This window comes from Bos indicus, chromosome 2 (genome assembly GCF_029378745.1).
Source record: "Bos indicus isolate NIAB-ARS_2022 breed Sahiwal x Tharparkar chromosome 2, NIAB-ARS_B.indTharparkar_mat_pri_1.0, whole genome shotgun sequence".
Classification (NCBI taxonomy): domain Eukaryota; kingdom Metazoa; phylum Chordata; class Mammalia; order Artiodactyla; family Bovidae; genus Bos; species Bos indicus.
In genome coordinates, this window is record NC_091761.1 from 124,731,897 (window position 1) to 124,744,391 (window position 12,495).

Here is a 12,495-nt window from a genome sequence, read left to right on the forward strand (position 1 = left end):
TTTATTTAGCTGTGCCAGGTCTTAGTTGCCGTGTGTAGGAGCTTTCACTGCAGCATGTGGGATCTAGGTCCCCAACCAGGGATCGAACCTGGGCCCCCTGCATTGGGAGCATGGAGTCTTTTTTTTTTTTTTTTGATAATACATTTTTTTTCAATTTTATTTATTTGATTTTTTTTTCTAATTTTATTTTACTGGGTATATGATCTATCTTTTTCTCTACTGTGGTTGATATAGCATTATAACTGTCTGCTTCTCCAAAATATGAATGAAATTGTCCATAAAACCCACTGTGTTTTACCTTTTTTATTATGCCTATTAGTCTATATGGGATTTTCATATATTGAGTCACTTTGGCAAACTGTATTTCCCTAGAAAATTACCTATTTCATCAGGAATTTATTAAGAAAGGTGTCAAAGTATTCAGGGGACAATGAAGAGTATTTTCAACTTCATACCATATCTAAAAGTTAACTCAAAAAGAACCACTGCCCTAAATGTAAAACCCAAAACTGCAAAACATTTTGAAGGAAAAACAAAAATACCTTTCTAATCTTGAGTTAAATAAAGATTTCTTAGAAGACAAGGAACAGTAACCTTAAAAAGAAAAAACAAAAAAAAAAACTGGACTTCATCAAAGTAAAACATCTGCTAATAAGAGAAACCACAGGCTGGGAAAAGACATTTGTAATAACACATAAAGAATTTATATGTGAGCCATGTAAAAAACATTCACAACTCAAAAAAATAAGCCAATTGTTAAAAAGACCAAGATTTGAACAGATATTTCATTTTCATCAAAGAAAAGATATGAATGGCAAAAAAACATATGAAAAATTACTCAATATTATTATTCATGAGGGAACTGCATATTAAAATCACAATGAGATACCGCCATACACCTATTAATTATTAGACTGGCCAAAATCCAGAACACGGACAGCACCAAATGCTGGTGAAGGTATGGAGCAACAGGAACTCATTCACTGCTGATGGGAATGCCAAATGGGACAGCCACTCGGGAAGAGAATATGGGGTATTATATTTATGTATTTTGGTTGTGCTGGATCTTTGTTGCTGTGCACAGGCTTTCTCTAGTTTCGGCGACCACAGGCTACTCGCTAATTGCAGTGCACAGGCTACTCGCTAATTGCAGTGCACAGGCTTCTCATAGTGCTGGCTTCTCTTACTGAGGGACACAGGCTCTACGGTGCGGGGGTTCAGCAGTTGTGACACACCGGTGTAGTTACCCCATGGCACATGGAATCTTCTCGGACCAGGGATTGAACCCATGTCCTCTGCATTGGCAGGTGGATTCTTTACCACTGGCCTACCATGGAAGTCCTGGGAGTTTCTTTAAAAAACTAAACATACTCTTATACATTTAAGTATGGTACCCCTTGGTATTTACCCAAATAACTGAAAACTAATGTCCATACAAAACCTACACACAGATGTTTATACCAACTTTATTCATAACTGCCATAACCGGAAGCAAACTGATGCTCTTCAGTAGGTAAAAGGATAAATAAATCACAATACATCCAAACAAAGGATTATTTTTTAGTGCTAAAAAGGAAAGAGCTATCAAGTCACAAAAAGACATTGGAGGAGCCATAAATGCATACCACTAAATGACAGAAGTCAATCTGAAAAAACCATATGAAAAAGCTACTATATGATTCCAATGTTGTTACATTCTGGAAAAGGTATGAAAGGAATGAACTACTGATACAAGCAACAATATCTATGAATCTTGACAGCTTTATGCCAAGCGGAAACACCAAAGGCTACTATTGTATAATTCTGATTATAAAAGGTAAGCAGGGGACTTTTGGCAATGAAGGAAATACTCTACATCTTGATTGTGGTGGTAGTTACACGATTTTATGTTTGTCAAACAGCACTATTACATACTTTAAAAGGTAATTTTACTGCATATAAAATTTATTCTCTTTCTTTTATATATCTTAATTTTTAACAGAGAAATATAAAGAAAGAACTAAAATGCCAATAACCCTTCAATCCAGATAAAATCCTTTTCTACGTTAAAAAACAAAATACATTTGCAAACCATACAGGAATATACAAAATGTTAACTGAAAACCATCCATCCTTCCTATCCTCCCCCACCTTTTTTTTGCCACGCTACACAGTCTGGGGGATCTTAGTGCCCTGATCAGGGACTGAACTCCAGCCCAAGGTAGTGAAAGCTCTGAGTCTTAACCACTGGACGCTGGGGAATTCCCACGATCCCTCCCTTTTAATTTTCATTCTTATAATCATTGCCTATGTAGTGTCCAAGACACACTGATAAAGTGCTCAGTATGCAGAAATAAATTCAGATGGAAAATCACCTACACATTTAGTCCACCTATTACACTTTCTATAATTTTCTAGGGAGTAAGCAGCGGCCAGAAGTGATGAACAGTGGTGAGAAGATATGGGAGATGGTCCAGAAAGTCAGCATCACTACTTTTCGGCTGGCCTTACTACAGAGATGGCTCTTTTTCTACTGACAGAAAAAATAGGGCATCTGTGTTATTAACATCCATAGTGTTCTACTTCAAACTTAGGTTCTACGTACTCTATTTCCCTTAAGTTCATCAATTCTATTTCATGCTGAAAATTTAAAACCACTATAAGAAATACAGATGAATACTATTGAGCAGTGGGATAGAACAGTAAAAAGATCTTGCCCTCCATAAGTTTATACTCTTATCAGGAAATAATATGACAGAAGATACTTAATTTTATAATAATGCTATATTAAATTTCTACTGAACACGACAGGAGGGAGAAAAATAGAATTAATGTCATTTTTGGCATTGTTTCATTCCAGAGGCATTTACCTCCTACACCTTAAGAATGTCAAAACTAATTAAGTTTGTATTTTATCCTTCATTCTTAAAGAGAAGGGAGGAAAGGACTGTGTTATTAGCACATTTTGAGCTTCAAGTGGTAACAACATGATAATATCACAAAAAATTTTCCCATGAACTGAAGTGAAATGCATTAGTCTTGAGCATGGCTCCTCAACAAATGTCCTTGAAAGGTTAGGAAAACCCCCTTTAAAACATAGTAATAATTTATAAATTCAGATTTAGAATAGGAATAATTGACTTTAAGTTTGTTTAGGATATGGTTTCTGTTTTCTGCTTCAAAAAACTGATTCTCATATTTCCTATATGATACAAATTCTAATCAAAAGGAGCTATTACCTTGTAAATCTGTTCAATCTGTTCCCTGAATACCATGCATATGAATGAAAGCTTTTGAAACTAGCTTTAAACTCAGGCTTCACACCAACAATTTTTCTCATTAAATAATTATTTCATCAAACACCACCAAAAACTTTTTTCAACGAACTGTGCTCACTTCTGTGGAAGAGAGGGTATACAGAAACTTAATGAAGTTGTTAGAAAATTTAAAACATTTTGAGAAGTCAATTTAGTATACACAGATCCTCTCCTCCTCCTGGGTCTGCTATTAGAAGAATGACTGCTAACCCACAAACATTTGCGAAGGGAGGAGAAAGAAAGCAGAAGCAGAAAAAAAGAAGCTTTTTAAAAAGCAGTGGGTAGAAGCATCACATTAGCTCAAACTGTACACATATCTTCTTTGGGCTCTTCCTTCCCCCAGCACTTATGTACAGTGTAGCCCTTACTTTAAAAAAAAAAAAAAAACCACTAGTAGCTTAAACCAATGTAAGCTGACAGTTAATACTCTCACTGTACTCCACCACAGGTCCCTTTGAAAGAAAAGGGACTAACATAAGGAGATTTAGGGTAAAAGCTGTTTGATTCCTTTATCACCTTCCCCATTCCATGATCCTGAATGTCTGTCCCATATGAATTCTGGCAGAACTCTGGCGACTTGTTTTCTGGAAGGGATAAAACTAAATAGTCTCTGGACTGGGGGACTCAAAAGATGACGGGAACAGAGCATGGAAAACTGAGGGCAATTGAGTGAACATAATGAATACTGATTGCAGCAACCCTCCCAGTCACCCCTCACCATCCAGTGCTGAGAAGACTCCACTCTCTGAACTGATAAAAAGAGATATTCCTCAATAATCAACTGAGCTAGATAGCTCAGCTGGTAAAGAATCCACCTGCAATGCAGGAGATCCTAGTTGGATTCCTGAGTAGGTTAGATCCCCTGGAGAAGGGAAAGGTTACCCACTCCAGTATTCTGGCCTGGAGAATTCCATGGACTGTATAGTCCATGGGGTTGTAAAGAGTTGGACACAACTGAGTGACTTTCATTTTCATTTTCACTTTCCTCAACAATAGGGACAAGAAGCTCACCCTACAGTAAGGCCCAAAGGCCACCAGCCTATGCACTTAGAGCTAATTTAAAGCTCACTGACCACTCTTAATCATAAGCTCAGCTAATTATTACTAGACTTCAGAAGAAAACTCCACATGAGATCAAAACAAAGGAAAGCAACTTTGGAGGAAAAGAACCTATGCAGGGCAAAGTAAATCTGTTGAAAACAATAAAGAATACTATGACAGAAATATTCAGAGCATAAAAGAAATCTCCTAGAAATTAAAAACATAATAGTATAAAAGAAAAATTTAATAGAATATAAAGATGAAGAAATCTTTCAAGAGCTAGAGAAAAAAAGACATGAAAATTAGAGAACTATTTCATGAGGTCCATCACCGAGTAGTTATTGGCAATCAAGAAAGAGGAAGACATGGGATTTAGGAAACAAAAGAGTCAATACAGGAGAGAAACAGAGTTCCCAGGTGAATAAGGATACCCCAGGATGACAGCTGTGTACCACACACAGGGACACATGTCCATATTGGAGCAGTGTGCCCCAACAGACATACTGAAGGCTGTCATACCAAGATCTCTGCTGCTGTTTATTCTCTTTTTTAAGGAAGATAATGCTCAGGTGAGCTGGTCTTGACTAAATGCTGGTGAATTTCTTCTCAAAATACTGAGCTTCCTGATGAAATCAGAAGACTCATTTCATCCTACAGAAGTGTTCTTTAACCTATTCCTAAAAGCTGCAGGTCGTAGAAGGAAATGGCAACCCAGTATTCTTGCCTGGAGAATCCCAGGGATGGAGGAGCCTGGTGGGCTGCTGTCTATGGGATCGACAGAGTCAGACATGACTGAAGCGACTTAGCAGCAGCAGCACCAAAAGCTGCAAGCAGGTCATGATCAACTTAGGAGAGACCACAGAGTTGCTCATTCCCTTTGACCATTATTCTTCTGCCAAGTGTCCAAGACTGAAGCCTTGCCCAAAACAATTTCCAGGACTAAGTCTTGACTCTGTCCATGACTTCCACAGAAGGGATGCTGTGAAAATTAGGAATCTGAAGCAAGTGTGGCCCATTGATGCCTGGGGTGTCCCCAAGATCCTTTTAGGACCCAAGAGGTACAATGATCTACTTAACAATAGTAAAGAATGAGGTGCATTTTTCACTGTGCTGACACTTGTACTGAGGGTACAAAAGCAATGGCAAGCAAAACTGCTGGTACCTTCACCAGATCAAGGCAGTGGCGCCAAACTGCAGCAGGACGCATAATCTTCACCACTGTACGGTTATAGTTAAAAATAATGAAAATTTAAGAAATAAAATCCTTGATAATTTGTAAAAACTATTATTAGTTTTAATAAATCTCAAGCCTTCTATATGTCTTTTTACAGCTTTGCATGATGAAATGATAAATACAATGGTCACCTTCACAAAAGGCACTTGTATAATTGAATTGCAAGCCAAACTAGTCATTTTTTTCATGAAATACCATTTTTATTGGAAAGATTACATGAAAAACTATGTTGTTCAAGCTTGGACGTTGCACAGATATTTTCTTAAAAAGGAATGGAATCTGTCACTCTAAGTAAAACTGACAGTACTTGTTGCCAGTGAGGTACACCAAGCTTTCAAGAGAAAATTTGAATTTTGGAAAACGTACCTATTACAGTGAGCTTGCCAACTTCCCAATACCTAAAGACTTTGCACTGAGACCAGTGGTGGTATTAACAAATGTAATTTTAAAATATAATAAACTGTGTAAACATCTGTCCATGTAAGTAACAAATGTCCTAGAGGCCTTAGGTCTGTCCCACTAAATCTCTCACTTTAATTTTCAGAATGCAACAAATGATTCTTTTTCAATGTATCTACATAACTGTTAGTTAATCTAACTGTAACATAATTCTCAACCATCTTCTAAAGGCTCCATCTTCTTAGAAACAAACTCATTTTGCATTCAGAATTCTTATTCTTTGTCAATGGCACTGAGTAGACCGTAACCAGTAAACCAAATTCTTATCATACATACATTTTGTGAGCAATTAAAAAAACCCTACAAACTATTCTATAAAAATAAGCTCAAGGATATACTGTACAATGCAGGGAATATAACCAAATTAAATTTAAAAAATAAAAAAATAGAAGGGGGAAAAAATCCTCTCACTAGCACAGAAGACAAACCTTTTCTCATATTAGTGATCAAAAGCACATATTAATTTATATTTCAACTGACTAGTAGCCAAGTATAACTTTCATAGCAACTTCCCCTTTGGAATTCTCTAGTAAATTTAACGGAGAAGGCAATGGCACCCCACTCCAGTACTCTTGCCTGGAAAATCCCATGGACGGAGGAGCCTGGTAGGCTGCAGTCCATGGGGTCGCGAAGAGTCGGACACAACTGAGTGACTTCCCTTTCACTTTTCACTTTCATGCATTGAAGAAGGAAATGGCAGCCCACTCCAGTGTTCTTGCCTGGAGAATCCCAGGGACGGGGAGGGCCTGGTGGGCTGCTGTCTATGGGGTCGCACAGAGTCGGACACGACTGAAGCAACTTAGCAGCAGCAGCAGCAGTAAATTTAAGTTATTGTTGTTTAGTCGCTAAGCCATGTCTGACTCTTTTGTGACCTCCATGGACTATAGGCTCCTCTCTTGAGGGGATTTCCCTGGCAAGAATACTGGAGTGGATTGCCATTTCCTTCGCCAGGGCATCTTCCTGACCCAGGGATCGAACCTGTGTCTCCTGCATTGGCAGGCAGAGTCTTTACCGCTAAGTCACCAAGGGAGCCCAAATTTAAGTTACATTTAATTTTAAGTTGAATTTAATTAGTTTAATAGTAAGTTTACTGAGATTAAAGTCTATTTACGATATGCTTAAATTAGGTGAGGTAAAGAGGTCACTCAAGGGGAAAAAAAATATTCCCCATAAAAGCCTTTGGAATTGTCCTATGTTACACTAGTTTATCATATGGACATGTTCTTTAGGATTTGTCACCAGGCAACTATTAATATATCAACTCAATTTACCGAATTGTTCATAAATAACGCCCCAGAAGCTACAAATTTATGAAAAAAGTACTAACTGCCCTCTACTGTTCAAACTAAGAATTTCACTGATGAGCTACATGTAATGTACACTTCAGAGTGAAAAAAAGCCAAAGTCCTAAAGAAGCCATTTAGGATCATTAAAATCAGAGGAGAAATTCTGATCTGACAAGGTTTAAAACAGCAGTCTTCTCAAAACAAGACAACAGCTATTAATCTCAGCGGTCTGATTACTTAATTGTACCAGGAGCCCAAAGAGCCTAATTTCAGTCATCTATGGTAACTGTGGGCTTCCCTGGTGGCCCAGCGGTAAAGAATCCACCTGCCAATGCAGAGGGTGCAGGGTCGGGAAGAGCCCCTGGAGAAGGAAACGGCAACCCACTCCAGTATTCTCACCAGGGAAATCCCATGGACAGAGGAGCCCACAGCCCATGGGGCTGCAAAAGAGTCGGACACAACAGTGAAGTTTTGCTTCACTATGTGTGAATAGAATAGAAACTATTCTATTCTGGAACACTTTAACTATACTATTTCAAGTTATGGGCTTCCCAGACGGTGCTAGTGGTAAAGAATCCGCCTGCCAATGCAGGAGACATAAGAGATGCAGGTTCAATCCCTGGGTTGGGAACATGCCCGGGAGGAGGACATGGCATCCCAGTCTGGTATTCCTGCCTGGAGAATTCCCATGGAGAGAGGAGCCTGCTGGGTAACAGTCCATGGGCTGAAAAGAGTCGGACACGACTGAAGTTAACTGAGCACGCACTTCAAAAATTACACTGCCATAAAATGAGATTCAGATTTTTCCCATGTGGTGAAGAATCACAAAATGTTCAAATCAAAACCTGCCTCTAGCAGGCTGAGGTTAATCAAGGAAAACTGTCTCTGGTTGCTTTTTTTCTGCTGATGCGTGTTTTATTTTTATTTCTTTCTTCTTATTTATCTTTGGGTGTACCAGCTCTTAGTTGCAGTTCTCAGGCTTCTGGTTGTGGTGGGCAGGCTCCTCTCCGGTTGTGGCGTGTGGGCTCCAGTGCGCGAGGGCCCAGCAGCTGCAGTGTGCAGGCTTGGTTGTAAGCTTCCAGGCACATAGGATCTTAGTTCCCAAGGACCAGGGATCAAATCCAAGTCCCCTGCATTGGAAGCCGGATTCTTAACCACTGGACTACCAGTGGTGCATATTTTAAGTAGAAAGTATTTCCTAACTAGTCTTCCCAGTGTATAGTTTGGATTTGGTTTTTTTTTCTTTTTTAGCTGTTATACTTTTAATGGAGTGAGGTATAATATTCATCAATGTGCAAGAATGTTTTACATACTCATTAGCATAGTGATTAATGTAAATTTAGGGATATACAATGTGTTAAACCCCAAAAACTGTATCTGCACTCTAACTACTGAGCCCGTGCACCACAAGTAAGATCCGACTTGCTCACCGCAACTAAGACCCAATGCAGGCAAATAAATAAATAAATATTTTAAAATTAAATACATAAAACTACAAAGTTGCCTGCAACCTAAGATAATGGAAAGGCTCCTTTTAAAGTTTTTACCCATCATCTTTACTTTTAAAGTTCTCAACGGTATCTGGGAGAAGTAAAAAAGAATAGAAGGCTCATTTCAGCTATGCCTCAAGAATTCTAATGAAGCTGTATGGCAATGACACTGGAACTACGACGTTTCCCCCAAAGGGCTTTCTAGATGACCACATCACAAACTTCTGAAAGTATTTCCAGTAACATGTAGGCAAGCTGAGTGGCTTAATATTTAAAAGCCTGGAAAACAGCTAAGGTGTCTCATCCTAGAGAATTATAAAGCATGGTAGTAATACCATTTCTCTCCTACAGAGACACTTTTTAAAGCATGGAGGTAACCTTAAGGATACTAAACAGACATCAATAGTTTTCATAAAGCTTCAATAAACACCCTAAGGCACAAATGTTCAAAATGATCCACTAATTATCCCAGACAGTACCTCTCTTTGTTTTCAATAGGAAAACAGAGTTGAGTACACAGTGACTGACATTTTAGTCAAAAAGGTAAATATAAAACCTTTGTGTATCTAGATTTATACTCTCTTAGGTGGTGCCAGTGGTAAAGAATCCACCTTGCAATGCAGGAAACTTAAAAGACGCGGGTTTGATCCCTGGGTGGAGAAGATCCCCTGGAGAAGGGCATGGCAACCCACTCCAGTATTCTTGCCTACAGAATCCTACAGACAGAGGAACCTGGAGGGCTACAGTCCATAGAATTGCAAAGAGTTGGATATGACTGAAGTGACTTGGCTAGTCACTAGTTGCTAGTTACAGAATTTAAAACTTATTTTAACTTGTCAAATGGTTCTTTGCTTTATTTGAAGTAACTAACATTCTAGGGCACCTAGATCTCAAAGTCTGAGTGCCTCACAGCAATGTCAGAATTATTTTTTATAATACAAAAATGTTATGTGCCTTTTCACTCTCATTAGCTCCAAACTGTACAGTCAGTTCTCCAAACTCTGCCGGGTATGTGACAACAAAATAAATTAAATGCAGGAAGCCAATACATGAATTCAGCTGTCTTCTATTAAACTAGACACTAAAGAGATTTGCAAAAATATAAAACAATGCCACTCTTCTTGTTAATCTTTTTTATTTGGGGAGTTATTTTTCATTAAAATTTTTTATTTATGTAACATATGAATGGTTTATTAATATTTTTAAATGAATTAATATTCTAAAAACATCTCCATTTTAATTTTAATATAGTAAATATAAATAGATATATGTTATACAAACAAAACTCTTTGGGGCCCTCAATTATACATAAGAGTATAAACAGATGCTGAGGTCAAAAAGTTTGAGAACTGATAGAGAGTTTAGCACAATAAACATGAAAAAAAGTCATTTTATTCTCAAAGCTTTAATGGAGGTAAGGATAAAACACAAATATCATTTACTAAGAAAAATGCAGGTGATACTTACCAAATGGATCTTCCATGCCACTATTAACCAGTTTAGGAAGGTGACAAACAGTTTCTAAAGAGAGAAAAAGGCAAATGATATACTTAAAACATAATATCCATCACCTTTTATATTCCTTAAAAAATAAACCCAATTAAGTTACATTGATTATAGTTTAAACTGGGATTTAGTTTAAGGGAGTTGAGATACATACACATAAAAATACCATAAAACATTCAAGGCTAATTTTCATTTAAAAATATACAACATCCTCAGTTTCCTCAAATAAGTTCCCTTTCTAATCTCCATCCTGAATATTACCAGAGCGTAAGGGAAAAAGGCAAGTTAAGAAAAAATTTTTAGGAAGGGGGACAAAGAGAAAAAGGGAGGGGTGAGGAGGGGGAGAAGGAAGAGAGGGAGGAATAGAGAGCAGCGGGAAAAGGCCAAGTTTCTTTTTAAAAATTATTTAATTTTTGGCTGCTTCATGGGTTTCTCTTTGGTTGCAGTGTGCAGGCTTCTCACCACGGTGGCTTCTCTTGTAGCAGAGCACAGGCTTTAGAGCATGGGCTCAGTAGTTGTGATGCACAAGCTTAGTACCCTCGCGGCATATGGAATCCTCCCGGCCCAGGGATCAAACCCCCGTCCCCTGCACTTGCAGGCAGACTCTCAACCACTCCACAACCAGGAAGTCCAAAAGTGAAGCGTTTATGCAAAAAACAAACAAATAAACCCCACAAAACTCACATAAATATCTGGGAAAGAATATGAGGATATCATAGAATGAAGGAATTGGTTTTGCCTGAAGAAAGTAGAAAGTAGTTTAGTAAGTTAAGAATGCTCAAATGTGAAAACAAAACAAAAAAAGTTTTGAAAAAAGTTGAGTAAGTATAGATATTCAACATCCCTCACCCTTAATCAAAACAAGGACCGAATCTGCTCAATCTTGCTTTTTATCTCTTTCATAGCTTTGATCCCAAGAGTACTTATTGGTTAACAATTTGAATACTAGACTTCAATCTATAGTCTGCTTTTAAGTGAATACAACTAACAGTTGGGGCCAGCAGTGATCTGAGAAAATTAGGAGTGTGACAGGGTTTTGGAGTTGAATCACTCACAGACTAGCTGGCACTGAGGACTACTCAGTGGCAGGTGTAACAGAAATAATCCCTTGCACAAGGTGCTGGTCCAGTTAAACTTTCACTAGTGGTGAAGAGTGATGATCTATCTGTGGACAGAATGCTCTAGTTGATTGGATTTATGAGACACCTGAAGAGTAAGGGGGAAATAATAATTATAATGATAATGTAATTGAATTGCTGACAAAGATCCCTCTAGTCAAAGCTATGGTTTTTCCAATAATCATGTACGGATGTGAGAGTTGGACCATAAAGAAAGCTAACACCAAAGACTTAATGCTTTTGAACTGTGGTGTTGGAGAAGACTCTTGAGAGTCCCTTGGACTGCAAGGAGATCAAACCAGTCAATCCTAAAGGAAATCAACCCCGAATATTCATTGGAAGGACTGATGCTGAAGCTCCAATACTTCAGCCACCTGATGCAAAGAACTGACTCATTTGAAAAGACCCTGATGCTGGGAAAGACTGAAGGCAGGAGGAGAAGGGGATAACAGAGGATGAGGTGTTTGGATGGCATCACCAACCACCATCATCAGGTGGTTGATGGACATGAGCTTAAACAAGCTCCGGGAGTTGGTGATGGACAGGGAGACCTGGTGTGCTGCAGGCCATGGGGTCACAAAGATTGGACATGACTGAGCAACTAACTGCACTGAACTAAATTGATGGCTATTGCTAAACTCTACTGATCCTTTTGGAGAAGGTGATGGCACCCCACTCCAGTACTCTTGCCTGGAAAATCCCATGGACAGAGAAGCCTGGTAGGCTGCAGTCCATGGGGTCGCTAAGAGTTGGATACAACTGAGCAATTTCACTTTCACTTTTCACGTTCATGCATTGGAGAAGGAAATGGCAACCCACTCCAGTGTTCTTGCCTGGAGAATCCCAGGAACGGGGAGCCTGGTGGGCTTCCGTCTATGGGGTCACACAGAGTCAGACACGACTGAAGTGACTTAGCAGCAGTAGCAGCAACTGATGCTCTAGAAAAAGACAACAAAAAGCTGAGTGATTAACAGTGAATTGAAAGTCAACTATGGGGAATTTGCTGGTGGTCTAGCTCAGCTGATAAAGAATCTGCCTGCAATGCGGGAGACCTGGGTTCAATCC

General features: G+C 38.7%; 1 protein-coding gene across 14 annotated transcripts in view; it reads right to left on the reverse strand.

The window, feature by feature from the left end:
* Nucleotides 1-12,495, reverse strand: part of PHACTR4 (phosphatase and actin regulator 4) — a 109,509-nt gene that overhangs the window by 73,885 nt on the left and 23,129 nt on the right. For 7 of the 14 annotated variants that reach the window (XM_070775150.1, XM_070775146.1, XM_070775139.1 and 4 more), the window contains 2 exons: nt 12,264-12,368; nt 10,274-10,327 (listed from right to left, as the gene is read on the reverse strand). Coding sequence is in view for 8 of the 14 variants with exons in the window: in XM_070775168.1 (XP_070631269.1) it covers nt 10,274-10,289 (16 nt within the window). In the remaining 6 variants the exon portion in view is untranslated. Of the gene's footprint in view, nt 1-10,273; nt 10,328-12,249; nt 12,369-12,495 lie in introns of all 14 variants that reach the window. The other 7 variants (XM_070775195.1, XM_070775178.1, XM_070775165.1 and 4 more) reach the window with 2 other exon arrangements.